The sequence below is a fragment of the Schistocerca piceifrons genome, chromosome 11, assembly GCF_021461385.2.
Source record: "Schistocerca piceifrons isolate TAMUIC-IGC-003096 chromosome 11, iqSchPice1.1, whole genome shotgun sequence".
NCBI lineage: Eukaryota > Metazoa > Arthropoda > Insecta > Orthoptera > Acrididae > Schistocerca > Schistocerca piceifrons.
Window position 1 is genome coordinate 113,389,623 of NC_060148.1, and position 20,086 is coordinate 113,409,708.

The following is a 20,086-nucleotide window of genomic DNA, read 5'->3' on the forward strand; positions in this document are numbered from 1 at the left end:
TCTCGAACTTTTACAAATTCTGTGTGCTTTCTTTCTCTGTATTTCCTTCCCCACTCTCTCCAACAGCTGCTGCCCCTACTTCGCAATGGTGTTTCTACAGCTCAGTCCCTAACTCACGAGCTACAAACACCGTCGCATGATGACGGTATTATGCTATTTAATCTGCTGTTCTATCGTTATCACTCTAGCATAATTGTTGGCTCTTTTGTAGATTGAGTTCTGCTTTATTTTGTATAAATCGTTTTTTGGTATAGTAAACTATCGCTACAGGAGACTTGGGAGAAGCTGTGTGTTTGTGTGTGTGAAATCAATAGCTCACTGATACCTCTCTAACATTGTCAGACTTACTACTGCCATTGGCCGTGTTTGTTTCAGACCTGCCACACCTACACCGACCACGGCTGCCTGCCACACTCCTCCACCAGAAGCCGACGCAGTCTCTTCCATGGGGTGAGTTCTACCACTGCACATTCACAGTAGCACTTACAGAAGCGTTAATCAAGTATTGTGGATCAAAAGCGAATGTCATCTCAATGCACATTTTGATAAAGCAGAGGTTCTAGTTGTCATGAAAAGTTATTCCATTTATAAACATTGATGTTCGAATAAACACTTATACTGCCTCCTCCTCCACCACCTCCTCCTCCTGGTTCACAGTGTGAATTATACTGAAAAGTCAAAGAAACTGGCACACCTGCCTAATATCGTGTAGGGCCCCCGCAAGCACGCAAAAGTGGCGCAACATGACGTGGCATGAACTCGACAAATGTCTGAAATCCTGCTGGAGAGAACCGACACCATCAGTCCTGCAGGGTTGAGACCTTTTCTGAACAGGACGTGGCAAGCCATCCCAGATATGCTCAATAATGTCCATGTCTGGAGAGTTTTGTGGCCAGCGGAAATGTTTAAACTTGGAAGAGTGTTCCTGGAGAAACTCTGTAGCAATTCTGGACGTGTGGGGTGTCGCATTGTCCTGCTGGAATTGCCCAAGTCCGTCGGAATGCACAGTGGACAGGCATGGATGCAGGTGATCAGACAAGATGCTTACGCATGTGTCAGCTGCCAGAGTAATATCTAGTAGTATCAGGTGTCACATATCACTCCAACTGCTCACGCCCCACACCATTACAAAAGAGCCTCCACCAGCTTGATCAGTCCACTGCTGACGTGCAGGGTACATGGATTCATGAGGTTTGTCTCTATACCGATACTCGTCCGATCAGGCAACATGTTTCCAGTCTTAAACAGTGTAATGTCGGTGTTACCAGGCCCAAGCGAGGCACAAAACTTTGTGTCATGCAGTCATCAAGGGTACAGGAGTGGGCCTTCGGGCCGAAAGCCCATATCGCTGATGCTTCGATGAATGGTTCGCTTGCTGACACTGGTTGATGGCCCAGCACTGAAATCTGAAGTAGTTTGCACTTCTGCCACGGTGAACGATTCTCTTCAGCCGTCGTCGGTCTCGTTCTTGCGGGATCTTTTTCTGGCCGTAGCGATGTCGGAGATTTGATGTTTTACCGAATTCCTGATATTCACGGTACACTCGTAAAATGGTCGTACGGGAAAGTCCCCACTTCATCGCTACCTTGGAGATGCTGTGTCCCATCGCTCGTGAGCCGACTACAACAGCATGTTCAACCTCATTTAAATCTTGATAACCTCCCATTGTAGCAGCAGTAAGCGATTTGACAACTATGTCAGACACTTGTCTTATATAGTGCCGCATTCCGCTTGTGTACATACCTCTGTATTTGAATACTCATTTCTACACCAGTTTATTTGGCGCTTCAGCGCAAATTCAGTTCATAATGGAAGTTTTTCACTCACTGCAGTTATACGGTAAAGGTGCTATAAAAGAAAATGCTTTTCCAAAGACAGAAAATCTATTGTGTTTCACTGAAGGTTTTCTATCTTCCATATCAATCCTTTAGGTAATGGGTATGAAATAGGTTCCCAAAGGATTGAAAATCGTCAAAATTTTGATTTTATATGAATAAATAAAACCTGTGGTTGTCCTGAAACAGAAAAGATTAGGTAATGGCAAGCAGGAGAAGACAAACGAAATAATTTGTAGCAGCAGAATAAAGAATGGCATATTTTGGGTGTGTGTTCACAGATCATGTGAATTTTTTGCATATTTTTCTTTAAATGACTTTTTCCAGCGCTTCCATATCTGGTGAGCATTGACTAAATTTTTAAGTTGTTCCATACTGGGAATCTAAACTGTATTTCTTGCTTATGACGAGCAGTCTTCTTAACCATTAGGCTGCCTCACCAGATGACAGGAGCAAGTCCAGACTTCCATTATCACGTGTAATTCAACCCTAGCTTTCTAAACACCGGAATCAGAGTGTATGGGATTGGCAACGCTGGAAGGACAGAGTCTGTGAACGATGGTGTCCTACTCTGCTACATGAGCCGTACGTAAGGATCGCTGCTGGTAGTGTTTGGAAATTATTTGTGCGAACATCAACCTCAAAGAAAGCGAGTCAGATCTGTATGTGTTATCAGAAGGCGCAAGGGCTGAGGCGGCTGGTCGCAAAATTCGAGCAGTCCTGTTGCTGGCGTGGTTGAGTGGAGACGTGTGCGCTAGTGACAGCTCGCCGGTTGTAAACAAAGGCCTCCAGCTGAGAGAGTTTTGGAAGAGTCGTTAGTAATTTTAGTCAATATTCACAGTTTCTGCTTGAATCTATCGTGAAGTTCACTTCTTCTTTCGTAAATGAATGATGATAGTGAACTATGACATTTGGGTCTATCTAGAAACGCTACTGCTATCTGATAATGGGTTGATAAGGTCGCGATGTGACTTCATTGCCAATGCAGTTCATGTTGAAGTCAAATAAAATGAAGTATGTATCTGTACCTTAATAATACACAAGCCCAGACCTAGCATCTGAGAACATTCTACCTGCCTCTTGTAATTAATCTGAGCAGAACATACCAAGCTGTTGCATGACATGGCAATCAATAACCATTCAAGAGGAAACATGAGACCGATGCAAGTATTCTAATGATGGTAATGACGCAAGAAATGTTTGAGTGGCAGTAAGAAAGCGTAGTTCCCTGGCATTCGGAGTGATTCAAGGATTTCAAGCGTTGATTACCCAGGATAGTCACATATAGAATGCACAGCCTATAGGTCCAATGTACACCATATGTAGACAGCAGAAGTTCCCCCATCGTGTCTCAAAAGCATGAAGACACAGAACACTTATACTGAAATTATATCAGCAACAGGAGTCTGACTTGTATCTTCGAAATCTGCCGCACGCAAGTAACGTGTATCATTTTGCACAAGACGAGGTGCACGCTAACCAAGGAGAGAAAATATTGAGGAAGTAATCTCTTCCTCAAAATGAGCGTACCGAAGATCAGATTACAAGAAATGGGAGACCTCTCAACGTAAGACGACACAGTACCATGCGACTTCGAAACACTATCAGTAATGTGAAATACAGATTACATGGTGTTCAGAAGAAAAGACTTAAAATTATATGTATCATGGTCCGCCCGGTTGGCCGTGCGGTCTAACGCACGGCTTTCCGCGCGGGAAGGAGCGCCTGGTTCCCAGCACGAATCCGCCCGGCGGACTTGTGTCGAGGTCCGGTGAACCGGCCAGCCTGTGGATCGTTTTTAGGCGGTTTTCCATCTGCCTCGGCGAATGCGGGCTGGTTCCCCTCATTCTGCCTCAGTTACACTATGTCGGCGATTGCGGCCAAAATAAGTTCTTCACGTACACGTACACCACCATTACTCTACCGCGCAAACATAGGGGTTACACTCGTCTGGTGTGAGACGTTCCCTGGGGGGTCCACCGGGGGCCGAACCACACAGTAACCCTGGGCTCAGTGTGGGGCGGCGGAGGGGTGAAGTGGACTGCGGTAGTCGTCGTGGGGTTGTGGACCACTGCGGATGGGGCGGGGACGGATCCTCTCCGTCGTTTCTACGCCCCTAGTTAACATACAATACAATACATACAATATATAACACTCTAAAATCGGAATTAGTATAATGTCGATGGAGTAGCGGAAACAAGACATAGCAACTGAAGAGCTTTGCAGTACAAAAAGACCAATATAAAGAGTGTAGAAGACTTGCTGAAAGCAACCAAAATTTGTTTCTAAAACCAGAAAAGACGATAACGGAACAATCGTATGAGGAAACACAGAAAAACAAAACGAAATAGGATAAAGGTCTAACAAGGGACCTAAAAACTTTGTGGTCAAGAGATTATGAAAATCAGGTTGGGAAACGGCATCTGTGTTCAGAAAGTGTTTATGGGTACAGTTTTAATAGAAACAATGATGTACAGGGCGAAGAAGATAGACTTAACTCTTTGGTAGATAATAGACAGTTGAGCAGACAAATAAAAGAAGCTACATAAAACTAAAAACAATTGCTCTAAATATAAACTACGGCAGTCATAGGTTAAAATACAAACTCTGAAAGGCAGTACTGCGTCACCTGTGCATAGACATCAAAATTTGTATCGACGCCACACTACGAAAAAGATACCATGCTAGGAGTATACTGCAGCTGAATATACACGTCGTTCACGAGCGAAAAGCAAGAGAAGTATTGCGCAAATGATGACAACATGCGTAACACAGCAAGCACGTTGTGGCAGAAGGGGCAATACATGCCTCCACTGAACACATCAACACTGAACACATCAACACTGAAAATAACACACAAATTTTTGATGATTACACAGACAAAAAACACAATAATCAATATAACACAACTAAAGTTCACAAGCAAGGCCAGGGACTGTGGGGACGAATTACAGCGCAGATGAAACATCAAGTTCACACACTACGTGGGAGAGTAAAAGGGCAAAGCACATGCTATAGAACAATTAATAGGCGAGGACGGAAAGCTATGGGAGCCAAAGGAAGAAATTACACTACACATTTATAGACGTTCTGCCAACCTGTGTGGGAGTCCAGAGGCAAATTGAAGACCAGGGGGCTATCGTTAAAGGGGAAATTACTGCAGAAGGTGACAACAACTAAGCAGTCCCTTTGACCAAAGAAGAAATATGTGAAATGATGAAATCATCTCCAAAACTAAAGCAGTGACCAGTGACGGAATTTCTGAACAGTTCTTGGCAATGTGTGACAGAGAGTTTTCTTGTAAATATCAACAAATAATTCATGTAAATATGAAGAAATAAATAAAGTATTTTAATATGACTGCTGGTGATGGCTTATCAATCATATCGAAAAGCACCTGATGAACGTGCTTTTCAACTGTCAGACAGCTTAAGACGTAGAGGAACCAAGGCAATAAGATCACATTGGCCTAAATGAGCATGGAACCGAATTTCTGTGAACTATTCCACACCTGGCGCATGTTGCACGTAGGTTGTTTCTCAGCTGTTCCACACTAACGATCTCTCTAGGATTTCACAACACCCGTAACTCAATTATCGAGATATGAATATTAAAGAAAAAGGACAGGCTGCGGTATTAAATATCACAGCACATGTGGCCGGATCTGACTCAGTGGACAACGCTATTTGTAAGTTCGTTTCATCTGGGAGGCTACTGGGAAGACTTAATAACGCTTTCAAGATACTGCTCACACCACCTTGTCTCCTGAGCCAATTGTTCACCTACTCTCACTTAACTAAAAGGTTGAGGGTCAGGTAAATTGAGTACAACCAGAAGCACCAATGGTCGCGGAGACTCGACTACACACTTTTTACTTCACAATGGAATATCTTAAAAAAGTTAATCACTGATAAGGCAAAAAAAATTACATGAGATGAGCTTCATGAAATAAGTCATAAGACATCCATTTTAAACCTAAATCATGTCTTCCACAAGCAGTGCAGTTTTCAGATCGGCCGTACGCAGCTAACAAACACCACAGCTTTTCGAGTTGTTTTGAACACTCTGGTGAGCTAAGGTGCAGTGGGGAGCGTCCGCCACCCAGTACTGGCGTCAACCCACTGCCGAGGGTATGAAATCCTCAAGTAGCATCCAGCAAGTCGTCTAAAAGCTCAGCAGTGATATAGTTTGAGGAAAAGGGTGAAAAGAGAGAGTAAAAAATATGACAGATAACAGGAAATGAAACAGGTTAGTTATAAGGGAATCAAAATTATTTAATCTCACTTTTATAAGCCTAATTACATCATAGGAATGCTGTCAGATGCAGGACATGGTGATTAATTCCGCTACTATATTAGTTTGTCAAGGGCGACTTTCGCGATCCACAGGGACTGCTTGATCCATGTTTCCGTTGCGGAAATACTGCAAGAACTCCATGTTCCATATGGAGGTGTGAAGTGACATCAGCAGCTTCCTGAGTCCGCAGCTCGTGGTCGCGCGGTAGCGTTCTCGCTTCCCACGCCCGGGTTCCCGGGTTCGATTCATGGCGGGGTCAGGGATTTTCTCTGCCTTGTGATGACTGGGTGTTGTGTGATGTCCTTAGGTTAGTTAGGCTTAAGTAGTTCTAAGTTCTAGGGGACTGATGACCATAGATGTTAAGTCCCATAGTGCTCAGAGCCATTTTTTGAAGCAGCTTCCTGAAACTACATCGTACGAGCCGCAGTACGTCCCTCTCTGGCACATTCAAAACTTTCCTGGGTGTAAGAAGAATAAAGTAAATGGACGCTATTATGTCGTAAGTGTGAGCACTGAATAGTTTCCAAGAGAGTGAAAGTCAAAGTTTCGACGCTATCGCATCAACTTGCACACATCGCTTCATACCAAGCAGCTTGGTAGCATAGGAACTAACACCACACGTTCGAATGTTTGCGCTCCATGTTAAACTGCATTGGGCTGATGTAATTTTTCTCTTTCGTTCTCAATGACGTATGTGACATCAATTAGCCCAGTATTTTTCTGACATAAAGAAATACAGCCCATTCGCTTCCCTACATTTTGACGCCACTGTTCGTTCCAACACCCACACACATACAAATCAAAGCCTTCACGCACTGCAGATGACGTGTTTCGGTGCTTCAACAACATATTTAGAGTACAGAGATCCCCTCCTTTTACGACGGAGTGCCGAAAGGCAATGCCTCCGAATTTTTAGTGAAACCTCTTCACGCATCTTAAATACAGCAAACTGTATCAACATTCCACATCTTCATTTCATGTTTACATAGTTATTTCTGAACGTAGTCACCCTAACGACGGACATATTTAGACTAACGACAGACCAGTTTGGCCATGAGCGCACTGTAGGATATTTGAATATACTGATGTGGCCACAACTTCACCTCTGCGTGCGTAACTACCAACGTGAAGTCCTCGAAGGTGTTCTGTAAGTTTTGGAAACTGTATGGACTATTTGGAGGCTGATGAATGAAAGTAAACCCAACGCGTCGGATTGTTGTACGTGACACAGAACTCTTGTGTGGCCAGGTTTGGGTATGCTCACGAAAAGGGTGCTCCATGTGTAGACGGACTCATAGAATTCGTACTTTGACTGTTCTGAGGGTCTTGCAGTACCTTTCGGAGATTACCGTAGTGTCTTTAGGCATGAGTTCCAAATGCACCACACCTTGTACATCCAAGAACACTGTGAGCACGTCTTTGCCTACTGATGACAGGGTCTTCAAGTGTTTTGGTGTCGGTGATCCTTCAAGGCGAAACTCCGGTGGTGATCTCTTCTTATCTGGTTCAAAATGGTGAACCCAGCTTTCATCACCTGCCTCATTGTTCTCAAGAACCCCGTCACCGCCGGTCGATGTGGCCGAGCGGTTCTAGGCGCTTCAGTCTGGAACCGCACGACCGCTTCGGTCGCAGGTTCGAATCCTGCCTCGGGCATGGATTGTGTAATGTCCTTAGGGTAGTTAGGTTTAAGTAGTTCTAAGTTCTAGGGGACTGATGACCTCAGATATTAAGTCCCATAGTGCTCAGAGCCATTTCAACCAACCCGTCACCCTGTCGCTCATAACGCAAACGAAACTGTTGACAGACGTCCAGCGTCCTCCATTTCATGTCAGGAGTGAGCATTCGAGGCACCTATACCGTACACACAGTTTCTGCAACGCAGTTCTGCAATCATCGCCTGTACAGGCTCTCGTGATATGCCACGCTGGCCTGAGGCCTACGTCTGTGATATTCGACAATTTCTTCTGACGAGTTCATCAAAACGATTCGATGAGGGTCGTCAACTCCGAGGTCTCTCACATTGAGGCTAGCTTCACAATTTCCTTCACTACGAACATGAACAACCCAACGCCACACAGTACAGATGTCGGTACAATCATCACCAGACACATGGGAACGAAGTTTTTCGCGGCGGCACTTATGTATAAAATATTCTCGGTATTCTTGCCGCGTCAGTTCTAGATAAAATCTCCAGCTTTCGACGATTACCTCCATCGTCACAGTCAGGAGCTGACTGTCTCCACTTCTGCTATGGTAGCCTCTATATAGCCGGAAGACGGCTTCTGATTGGTCGGCGATTACGTGCTGCTGTCTCAGACGGTGTCACTGTGTGCGCCGGTGGCGCCACCGCTTCTGTTTGAACGTAAACCTTGGGAGGAACGTCTCCGCTGAGTCTCTGCAGCAAGCGCTCGTTTCCACGCACAGCTCAGATGGTATCCGCTATCGCGGTTAAAGTTCTTTTGGCTCATTCTTATTTCAACAGCCTCCTTAATAACAGAATCCCACTACGTGGAGGCATGGGACAGAATTTTAGTTTCATCGAACAATATTTTGTGTTTGTTCGTGAGGCTGTGCTTTGCAATTGCCGATTTCTCCAGCTCTCTATTTTTAATATGGCGTTGGTGTTCTGCACAGCGGCCGGAAACGGTACGAATAGTCTGACCTATATAATTGCTTCCACACTCACAGGGTTTATTATAAACTCCAGGGACCCTGAGGCCGAGATTGTCCTTAACAGGGCGCATCATCTCCTTAATTTTCTTAGGAGGACGAAAAATCGGTCTTATACCACGTCTACCCAGGACTCTTCCTATTTTGCTGGAAATTGCGCCACAAAAAGGAGGAACCGCAATCGGTGTTTCATCCTGTGAGGTTGCAGCATTATCACGTTTCCTTCTTTTGGAAAACGCTGCCTTTATATCGCGTGCACCATAGCCGTTCTTTCGGAACACGTTCTTCAGGTGATTAATCTCGGACCTTAAGTGGTTCTTGTCAGAAACAGTTTTGGCTCTATATACCAACGTGTTCAAAACGGCTCTCTTCTGAGCAGGGTGATGGAAACTTTGCGCGTTCAGGTATAGATCGGTATGCGTCGGTTTACGGTCTACAGAGTGGCCAAGACGCCCGTCCGTCTGTCGTTGTACTAAAACGTCTAAGAAAGGCAATCTCCGTTCCTTCTCCATCTCGACAGTGAACTGGATGTTCGAATGGATACTGTTCATGTGTTATTATTTATGATCTGGCCACACGGCGAAGAAGCTCTCAAAGAATTCATGGAACACATGAACAGCATCCATTCGAACATCCAGTTCACTGTCGAGATGGAGAAGGAAGGTAGACTGCCTTTCTTAGGCGTTTTAGTACAACGACATACGGACGGGCGTCTTGACCACTCCGTATACCGTAAGCCGACGCATACCGATTTATACCTGAACGCGCAAAGTTTCCATCACCCTGCTCAGAAGAGAGCCGTTTTGAACACGTTGGTATATAGAGCCAAAACTGTATCTGACAAGGACCATTTAAGGTCCGAGATTAATCACCTGAAGAACGTGTTCCGAAAGAACGGCTATGGTGCACGCGATATAAAGGCAGCGTTCTCCAAAAGAAGGACACGTGATAATGCTGCAACCTCACAGGATGAAACACCGATTGCGGTTCTTCCTTTTTGTGGCGCAATTTCCAGCAAAATAGGAAGAGTCCTGGGTAGACGTGGTATAAGACCGATTTTTCGTCCTCCTAAGAAAATTAAGGAGATGATGCGCCCTGTTAAGGTCAATCTCGGCCTCATGGTCCCTGGAGTTTATAATATACCCTGTGAGTGTGGAAGCAATTATATAGGTCAGACTATTCGTACCGTTTCCGGCCGCTGTGCAGAACACCAACGCCATATTAAAAATAGAGAGCTGGAGAAATCGGCAATTGCGGAGCACAGCCTCACGAACAAACACAAAATATTGTTCGATGAAACTAAAATTCTGTCCCACGCCTCCACGTACTGGGATTCTGTTATTAAGGAGGCTGTTGAAATAAGAATGAGCCAAAAGAACTTTAACCGCGATAGCGGATACCATCTGAGATGTGCGTGGAAACGAGCGCTTGATGCAGAGAAGCAGCAGAGGCGTTCCTCCCAAGGTTTACGTTCAAACGGAAGCGGTGGCGCCACCGGCGCACACAGTGACACCGTCTGAGACAGCAGCACGTAATCGCCGACCAATCAGAAGCCGTCTTCCGGCTATATAGAGGCTACCATAGCAGCAGTGGAGACTGTCAGCTCCTGACTATGACGATGGAGGTAATCGTCGAAAGCTGGAGATTTTATCTAGAACTGACGCGGCAAGAATACCGAGAATATTTTATACATCACCATACACAGTTTTCATTCTACTATGGATTTCAGTTGGAGGGACGTTTTCTGCTGTAAGAAGCTCGATTAGAACACGCTGTCTCTCACGTACCGGCAAGGTGTCATCAAACAACGCCGTTGCAATTTGGAGCCCTCTAGCGTCTGAGGGTTGCAGCTTGCATAAGCGAAGCACGAAAGTCGAGTCAGTAATATGGATAACATGTAATACCTTAACCGATATTGAGAACAGAACTAAAAATTCGGAGGCATTATTTTTCAGCACGCCCTCGTAACAGCCGAAACAACGAGACCGAAAAGTGCACGAGTGGTGCTAATAACAGAATATACTCTATGTGATCAAAAGTATCCGTACACCTGGCTGAAAATGACCTAAACGTTCGTGGCGTCATACATGAGTAATGCTGGAATTCAGTATGATGTTGGCCCACCCTTAGCCTTGATGACATCTTCAACTCCCGCAGGCATACGTTCAATCAGGTGCTGGAAGGTTCCTTGGGGAATGGAAGCCCACTCATCACGGAGTGCTGCACTGACAAGTATCGATGTCGGTCGGTGAGGCGTGGCGCGAAGTCGGCGTTCCAAAACATCCCAAAGGTGTTCCATGGGATCCAGGTCAGGACTTTGTGCTGGTCAGCCCATTACACGGATGTTATTGTTGTGTAACCACTCCGCTACAAGCCGTGCATTATGAACAGGTGCTCGATCACGCTGAAAGATGCAGTCGCCATGCCCGAACAAGGGGTGCAAGCCCCCTCCATGAAAAACACGACCACATCATAACACCACAGCCTCAAAATTTTATGGTTGGCATTATACACGCTGGCAGATGACGTTGACCGGGCATTTGCCATACCCACACCCTGCCATCGGATCGCCACATTGTGTACTGTCATTCGTCACTCCACACAATGTTTTTCCACTGTTCAATCGTAAAATGTTTACGCTGCTTACACCAGGCGAGGTGTTGCTTGGCATTTACTGGCGTAATGCCTGGCTTACGAGCAGCCGCTCATTCGTTAAATCCCGCCTGACTGTCGCAATAGTACTTGCAGTGGATCCTGATGCAGTTTGGAGTTCCTGCGTGACGGTCTGGATAGATGTCTACCTATTACACATTACGATCCTCTTCAACTGTCAGCAGTCTCTGTCAGTCAACAGACGAGGTCTGCCTGTACGCTTTTGTGCTGTACGTGATTTTTCAAGTTTCCACTGGATCTAAGAATGTTTAGGAGTGTGGAAACCTCGTGTACAGACGTATGACGCAAGTGACACCCAATCACCTGACCACGTTCGAAGTCTGTGAGTGCAGCGGAGCGCCCCATTCGGCTCTCTCACGATGTCTAATGACTACCGAGGTCGCTGATATGGAGTACCTGGCAGTAGGCGGCAACACGATGCAGCTAATATGCAAAACGTATGTTTTTGGGGGTGTCTGGATACTTTTGATCACACAGTGTAGATAGTAACTAGGCCACCCAGAACATCTGCTGGATTTCAACAAGGGGGGGGGGGGGGGAGGGGGCTCTTACACTCGAACAGATGATGAGGCAACAGGCTTGTAATTAAAGTGCAAATTCCAAAAAACGCACAGTAGTAATGAGAGCACCTGGTAGACTAAATGTCCTTGACAGTCATTCGCCCTATTCAGTTTTCATCTGGTTAACATTACAGCACTAGCAGTAAAGGTGAAAATCTGTACAGGAACTGTACAGCGGCTTGGTTACTCTACGCTTAAGTACCCACTTCCACAACTGAGGGTTTGACTGGCTTTTGTAGGATATCTTGAGAACGCAGAAATGACTTTGGCCATTCTCCGTGTTCTCAGCGTTTTTTAAACTAAGCATCACCGTTGCTAGTACTTCGTGTCAGACTACAGGTCCGTGTGAACCGTTGCAAACAACGCAGACAAAACAAGTCTTCAATAGGGCAACGCCTACTGCAGCAGCGTTGGGGCCAAAGCGGCTTCCATGTTGTTGACCAGTGTATAACCGCCCAGAATTGATATTTTGTGCCGCCTAATTCGATAACATAGAGCAAGGAGCGTTTTACACGGTTGTCAGTACAGAATTGTCCGGTTGGAGGACATGAAATGCACAATTTTCAGAGAAAACAGTGATGATAGCACCTCCATGTGTACCTAATACTTGTAGGCAAAGAGAGAGAGTACTCGTATTTGGCTTTATCAGATGTAATATTTGACTTTCCAGAATGCTTTAACGAAGTTTCCTTAACTGTCTTTAGTTGCTACGCAATTTGCTGCATTTTAGTCCTGAGCAAAGGAACGAAATACACTCCTGGAAATTGAAATAAGAACACCGTGAATTCATTGTCCCAGGAAGGGGAAACTTTATTGACACATTCCTGGGGTCAGATACATCACATGATCACACTGACAGAACCACAGGCACATAGACACAGGCAACAGAGCATGCACAATGTCGGCACTAGTACAGTGTATATCCACCTTTCGCAGCAATGCAGGCTGCTATTCTCCCATGGAGACGATCGTAGAGATGCTGGATGTAGTCCTGTGGAACGGCTTGCCATGCCATTTCCACCTGGCGCCTCAGTTGGACCAGCGTTCGTGCTGGACGTGTGAGACGACACTTCATCCAGTCCCAAACATGCTCAATGGGGGACAGATCCGGAGATCTTGCTGGCCAGGGTAGTTGACTTACACCTTCTAGAGCACGTTGGGTGGCACGGGATACATGCAGACGTGCATTGTCCTGTTGGAACAGCAAGTTCCCTTGCCGGTCTAGGAATGGTAGAACGATGGGTTCGATGACGGTTTGGATGTACCGTGCACTATTCAGTGTCCCTTCGACGATCACCAGTGGTGTACGGCCAGTGTAGGAGATCGCTCCCCACACCATGATGCCGGTTGTTGGCCCTGTGTGCCTCGGTCGTATGCAGTCCTGATTGTGGCGCTCACCGGCACGGCGCCAAACACGCATACGACCATCATTGGCACCCAGGCAGAAGCGACTCTCATCGCTGAAGACGACACGTCTCCATTCGTCCCTCCATTCACGCCTGTCGCGACACCACTGGAGGCGGGCTGCACGATGTTGGGGCGTGAGCGGAAGACGGCCTAACGGTGTGCGGGACCGTAGCCCAGCTTCATGGAGACGGTTGCGAATGGTCCTCGCCGATACCCCAGGAGCAACAGTGTCCCTAATTTGCTGGGAAGTGGCGGTGCGGTCCCCTACGGCACTGCGTAGGATCCTACGGCCTTGGCGTGCATCCGTGCGTCGCTGCGGTCTGGTCCCAGGTCAACGGGCACGTGCACCTTCCGCCGACCACTGGCGACAACATCGATGTACTGTGGAGACCTCACGCCCCACGTGTTGAGCAATTCGGCGGTACGTCCACCCGGCCTCCCGCATGCTCACTATACGCCCTCGCTCAAAGTCCGTCAACTGCACATACGGTTCACGTCCACGCTGTCGCGGCATGCTACCAGTGTTAAAGACTGCGATGGAGCTCCGTATGCCACGGCAAACTGGCTGACACTGACGGTGGCGGTGCACAAATGCTGCGCAGCTAGCGCCATTCGACGGCCAACACCGCGGTTCCTGGTGTGTCCGCTGTGCCGTGCGTGTGATCATTGCTTGTACAGCCCTCTCGCAGTGTCCGGAGCAAGTATGGTGGGTCTGATACACCAGTGTCAATGTGTTCTTTTTTCCATTTCCAGGAGTGTGTTTGGTTTTAACTTCAATCCATGCTCGACATTTTGGCGAAAATAAATGTTTAAAGTCGGTGGTATCCCTATAGCGTCTCGTGAAATCGTACCGAATGCTATTGAACAATTTGTTGACCAGCCCACTAAAAGTGTTAACGGTTGCGACCTGTTAGCAATACTTAATCCTGACTAAGTACAGAGTGTCATGACCCATATACGGATTAGTGACCACAAAGTCATTGTACTGTGGCTGAGTACCATCATATCAACATTCACCAAAAGTTACGCAAAATACATCCGTTTATGAAAGCAGGTAAAAATTCGTTTGTCGCCTTCGTAAATGGCAGTCTCCCCTCCTACCTAAGTGTATATCAGATGTGGCTTGAAATTGTATCAACAGCAATTGTGAGGCCGGCAGGCCGGGTGGACGTACCGCCGAATTGCTCAACACGTGGGGCGTGAGGTCTCCACAGTACATCGATGTTGTCGCCAGTGGTCGACGGAAGGTGCACGTGCCCGTCGACCTGGGACCGGACCGCAGCGACGCACGGATGCACGCCAAGACCGTAGGATCCTACGCAGTGCCGTAGGGGACCGCACCGCCACTTCCCAGCAAATTAGGGACACTGTTGCTCCTGGGGTATCGGCGAGGACCATTCGCAACCGTCTCCATGAAGCTGGGCTACGGTCCCGCACACCGTTAGGCCGTCTTCCGCTCACGCCCCAACATCGTGCAGCCCGCCTCCAGTGGTGTCGCGACAGGCGTGAATGGAGGGACGAATGGAGACGTGTCGTCTTCAGCGATGAGAGTCGCTTCTGCCTGGGTGCCAATGATGGTCGTATGTGTGTTTGGCGCCGTGCCGGTGAGCGCCACAATCAGGACTGCATACGACCGAGGCACACAGGGCCAACACCCGGCATCATGGTGTGGGGAGTGATCTCCTACACTGGCCGTACACCACTGGTGATCGTCGAGGGGACAATGAATAGTGCACGGTACATCCAAACCGTCATCGAACCCATCGTTCTACCATTTCTAGACCGGCAAGGGAACTTGCTGTTCCAACAGGACAATGGACGTCCGCATGTATCCCGTGCCACCCAACGTGCTCTAGAAGGTGTATGTCAACTACCCTGGCCAGCAAGATCTCCGGATCTGTCCCCCAATGAGCATGTTTGGGACTGGATGAAGCGTCGTCTCACGCGGTCTGCATGTCCAGCACGAACGCTGGTCCAACTGAGGCGCTAGGTGGAAATGGCATGGCAAGCCGTTCCACAGGACTACATCCAGCATTTCTACGATCGTCTCCATGGGAGAATAGCAGCCTGCATTGCTGCGAAAGGTGGATATACACTGTACTAGTGCCGACATTGTGCATGCTCTGTTGCCTGTGTCTATGTGCCTGTGGTTCTGTCAGTGTGATCATGTGATGTATCTGACCCCAGGAATGTGTCAATAAAGTTTCCCCTTCCTGGGACAATGAATTCACGGTGTTCTTATTTCAATTTCCAGGAGTGTATAATTCTATGAGTGGGGCACCTATTTGAGATGAGACGCAAGTTTTCTTTGAACTTTTCGGAAAGTGTGACATATGAGTCGCGGGTCAGTTAAAGAAACCGCTTATTAATTTATTCCAGTAGTGAAGAGTAACCTGTACTTATACTGACTCACAGGAATTGGCTCTGTCAGTGTAAATTCAACGTAAAGTACTTCTGTCCACAATAAAGTCTGCACTGAGTAACTATATTTAATCTCTCCTTTCTGAATATAGTTAGACCCTTTGCATGCACTTCACATGCATCACAGCCACAATAATGTAAGTGAAAAATGTGTGTGTGTGTGTGTGTGTGTGTGTGTGTGTGTGTGTACACTTTTTTCTCAAAAAAATGGTTCAAATGGCTCTGAGCACTATGGGACTTAACTTCTTAGGATATCAGTCCCCTAGAACATAGAACTACTGAAACCTAACTAACCTAAGGACATCACACACATCCATGCCCGAGGCAGGATTCGAACCAGCGACCGTAGCGGTCGCGCGGTTCCAGATTGTACCGCCAGGAGACACTCGGCCACTCTGGCTGGCCACGTTTTTCTCATGCAAGCAAATTTATCCCTGCAAATATGGCCACGTGCACATGAAGACAAGTGTGATTTTGTGTAGGGGGAAGGAGTTGGTGGTGGTGGTGGTGGTAGTGGGAAATTCCCATGGGACAAAACTGCTTAAGTCATCGGTCCATAAACTTACACAGTACTTATTGTAAGCAGATTACGCTAAGCTTATCACACACGTCCATGCCCAAGGGACAATTCGGACCTCCAATGCAGAGAGCTGTATGAACCATAGCAAGGCGCCTAAGACCAACTGGCTACCCTGTGCACTGCAAGCAGTTGAGTTAGTATCATACCTATATCTAAAAGCTGTGGACTAAATGGTTGTTGTTGTTGGTTGTTTTTGGGGAAGGAGACCAGACAGCGAGGTCATCGGTCTCATTGGATTGGGGTATGACGGAGAAGGAAGGCGGCCGTGCCCTTTGAGAGGAACCATCCCGGCATTTGCCTGGAGCGATTTAGGGAAATCACAGAAAACCTAAATCAGGATGGCTGGATGCGGGATTGAACCGTCGGCCTTCCGAATGCGAGTCCAGTGTCTAACCACTGCGCCACCTCGTTCGGTTGAACTGAATGGTTTTCTGGTAAACACTTGGTTTCTGTCTTCGATGGGTCTGAAATTTTTTGCTGTTGTGACGGGGGATTTTCTGCAAAGATATGGTGTTGTGATTAGTTTTGTTTGTCACATTTGCAAGTGTCAGAAAGGCTTGCTGTACATAAAGCCTAGTATTAGCTGCATGAAGCGTCTCTGTAGGCAGAGGGCAATGACTAGATACCAATATCACCGAAAGGTCGAAAGAAATCACCTCTGCATCTCAGTATACTTAGAGATTGCCATAGTTGTGCTTCCAATATACTTGTAATAAAGTGTGAGAATTTCTGTGATTTGTGCAGGAATCTTTCTGCAGAGGAGAAGAGCAGGAGGCTGATCCAGGTGGCTGAGGAAGGAGCAGTGGAGGAGTTGATGGCGCTACTCGCGGTGGGAGCGGATGTGTTGGCGAGGGGTGGAGAGGGGGAGACGTGCCTGCACCGGGCAGCGCGGAGGGGACAGGTGGAGGCGGCGAGGCGTCTCCTCGAGAATGGGGCAGAGGTGGACAGCAGGAACTCCAGGCAGAGCACGCCACTGCACTTGGCTGCAGAGAGCGGCCACGCGGCTGTCGTGCGGCTGCTGTTGTCTTCTGCTGCCGACCCTAACGCCAGGAACCAGTATGAGAAGACGCCGCTGCACTATGCGGCACAGTACGGTCACACAGACGTGGTGCGGCTGCTGCTGACCTCCTCACCCTACCACAATGCCAGGAATCAAAATGGGTGGACACCGCTGCACCTCGCAGCTTACAGTGGCCACACTGCGGCGGCGATTGTGTTGCTGGAGGCTGGGGCTGACAGGGGCGCTAGAAATAACAGTGGGAACACACCGCTGGACATCGCCAGGCAGAACGACCGCCAGCAGCTGTTAGACTTGCTAAGATGAAGCTAGCTGTCCATGAAACATCTGTAGACTGAAACGAAAAGAATGTCTCTAAATGATTTACTCGTATTTCTTTTTAAATAAAAGATAATGAAAGCTTTTTTCAGCAGTTATGGTTCCTATCTGTATCTATCTAGTTTACATAACTACTCAGAAAAATAAAACCAATAGAACATATCTATAAATTAATGAGTGGTCCCTTGAACCCCACAAACCAACAAATCTAGGTATGTGTATACACTACTGGCCATTAAAATTGATACACCAAGAAGAAATCCAGATGATAAACGGGTATTCATTGGGCAAATATATTATACTAGAACTGACATGTGATTACATTTTCACGCAATTCAGGTGCATAAATCCTGAGAAATCAGTACCCAGAACAACCACCTCTCCCCGTAATAACGACCTTGATATGCCTGGACATTGAGTCAAACAGAGCTCGGATGGCGTGTACAGGTAAGCTGCCCATGCAGCTTCAACACGACACCACAGTTCATCAAGACTAGTGACTGGCGTATTGTGACGTGCCAGTTACTCGGCCACCATGGACCAGACGTTTCCAAATGGTGAGAGATCTGGAGAATATGTTGTCCAGGGTAGCAGTCTAACATTTTTTGTATCCAGAAAGGCACGTACAGGACCTGCAACATGCGGTCGTGCATTATCCTGCTGAAATGCACGGTTTCGCAGGGATCGAATGAGGGGTAGAGCCACGTGTCGTAACATATCCACTGTTCAAAGTGCCGACAATCTGAACAAGAAGTAACCGAGACATGTAACCAATGGCACCCGTACCATCACACCGGGTCATACGCCAGTATGGCGATGACGAATACAGGCTTCCAATGTGCGTTCACCGTGATGTCCCCAAACATGGATGCGACCATAGTGATGCTGTACACAGAACCTGGATTCATCCGAAAAAATGGCGTTTTGCCATTCGTGCACCCAGGTTCGTCGCTGAGTACACCATCACTGCCGCTCCTGTCTGTCATGAAGCGCCAAGGGTAACCGCAGCCACGGTCTCCGAGCTGATAGTTCGTGCTGCTGCAAACGTCGTCGAACTGTTCGCACAGATGGTTGTTGTCTTGCAAACCTCCCTTTATCAAAGTCGGAAACGTGATGGTACACATTTCTCCTCCTTACACGAGGCATCACAACAACGTTTCACCAGGCATCGCCGGTCAACCACTGTTTGTGTATGAGAAATTGGTTGGAAACTTTCCTTATGTCAGCATGTTCCGTGTGTCACCACCGGCGCCAACCTTGTGTGAATGCTCTGGAAAGTTAATCATTTGCGTATCACAGAATCTTCTTCCTGTCGGTTAAATTTCGCGCCTGTAGCACGTCATGTTCGTGGTTTAGTAATTGTAATGGCCAGTAGTATATCTAGTGCACAGAACTACTCAAGTTACATCACAGAAATAACAGCAATAAAACACGTCTATAAATAGGTGTAAGTAACAAGAGAGGTGTCTTTTTAGGTATTGAGCTGCTGATAAGATTCATTCTTTCCACTACCACTTTTTGTCGACTGACCAGCATTAAGTTCATAAAAACATTCACTCCATCATGTAATTTGTATTTGTATTATGACTTGACAACTGTAAAATGTAACCTTTCACAGCCACAAATGTCACAACTAAAATATTCCTGGCTATTATGCCGTGATCGCATGGATTTCACTTTAAAACCCGACGTCTCGTCCTCATCTGCGAAGGACATTTTCAAAGGGAGTGATTGCTTTTGTTGAATGCACAGTTCACACCCTGGATGGCTACTGACTACAGCAAAATTCCGCTCCCGCGCAGCGGCGTGACATCATACGTTTTGAATATGCGAGTGCAATTACCCGCTGCCGACTGCCGTCGTCCGAAGGAGGAGGATAGCAGAAGATTAAATTTTCTTGATGCACTAGTTTTAAAGAAAGGCGATGGTAACCTGGACCACATGGTTTTTTTTTTTTTTTTAAATCTTCTTTATTAAATCCATTACATGATACATGATAACCCACTACCTGACTACATTAGTGGGTCCTAATAATGATACATAGAAAATGCAGCTATTAATTCTACACTACAGGTATCTTTTATTATTGTTATTATTATTTACTCTAATCTTACCGCTATGAGGCTCTAACTACTTAATCTACGAGGAAACTACGTACTACCTGCAGCGATTACAAGTGTGCCAGTGCTACTATAAACCTACTGGTTGTTGGCCTGGCTCACTGAGCTAATCCCAGTGGGCATGCCCCTGGCACTGGGCTGGCCCTTAACTTGGTGTCGCTGCAGTCTATTCTACGGTATTATTCTAT

The 20,086-nt window shown here is 46.8% G+C and overlaps 1 protein-coding gene across 1 annotated transcript in view; it reads left to right on the forward strand.

The window, feature by feature from the left end:
- LOC124719771 (ankyrin repeat and protein kinase domain-containing protein 1-like) overlaps positions 1-17,766 on the forward strand; it is a 38,546-nt gene extending 20,780 nt beyond the window's left edge. The window contains exons 2-3 of the mRNA XM_047244969.1: positions 376-450; positions 17,187-17,766. Coding sequence (XP_047100925.1) covers positions 376-450; positions 17,187-17,766 — 655 coding nt within the window. The remainder of the gene's footprint in view (positions 1-375; positions 451-17,186) is intronic.
- The last annotated feature ends 2,320 nt before the right edge of the window (positions 17,767-20,086 follow it).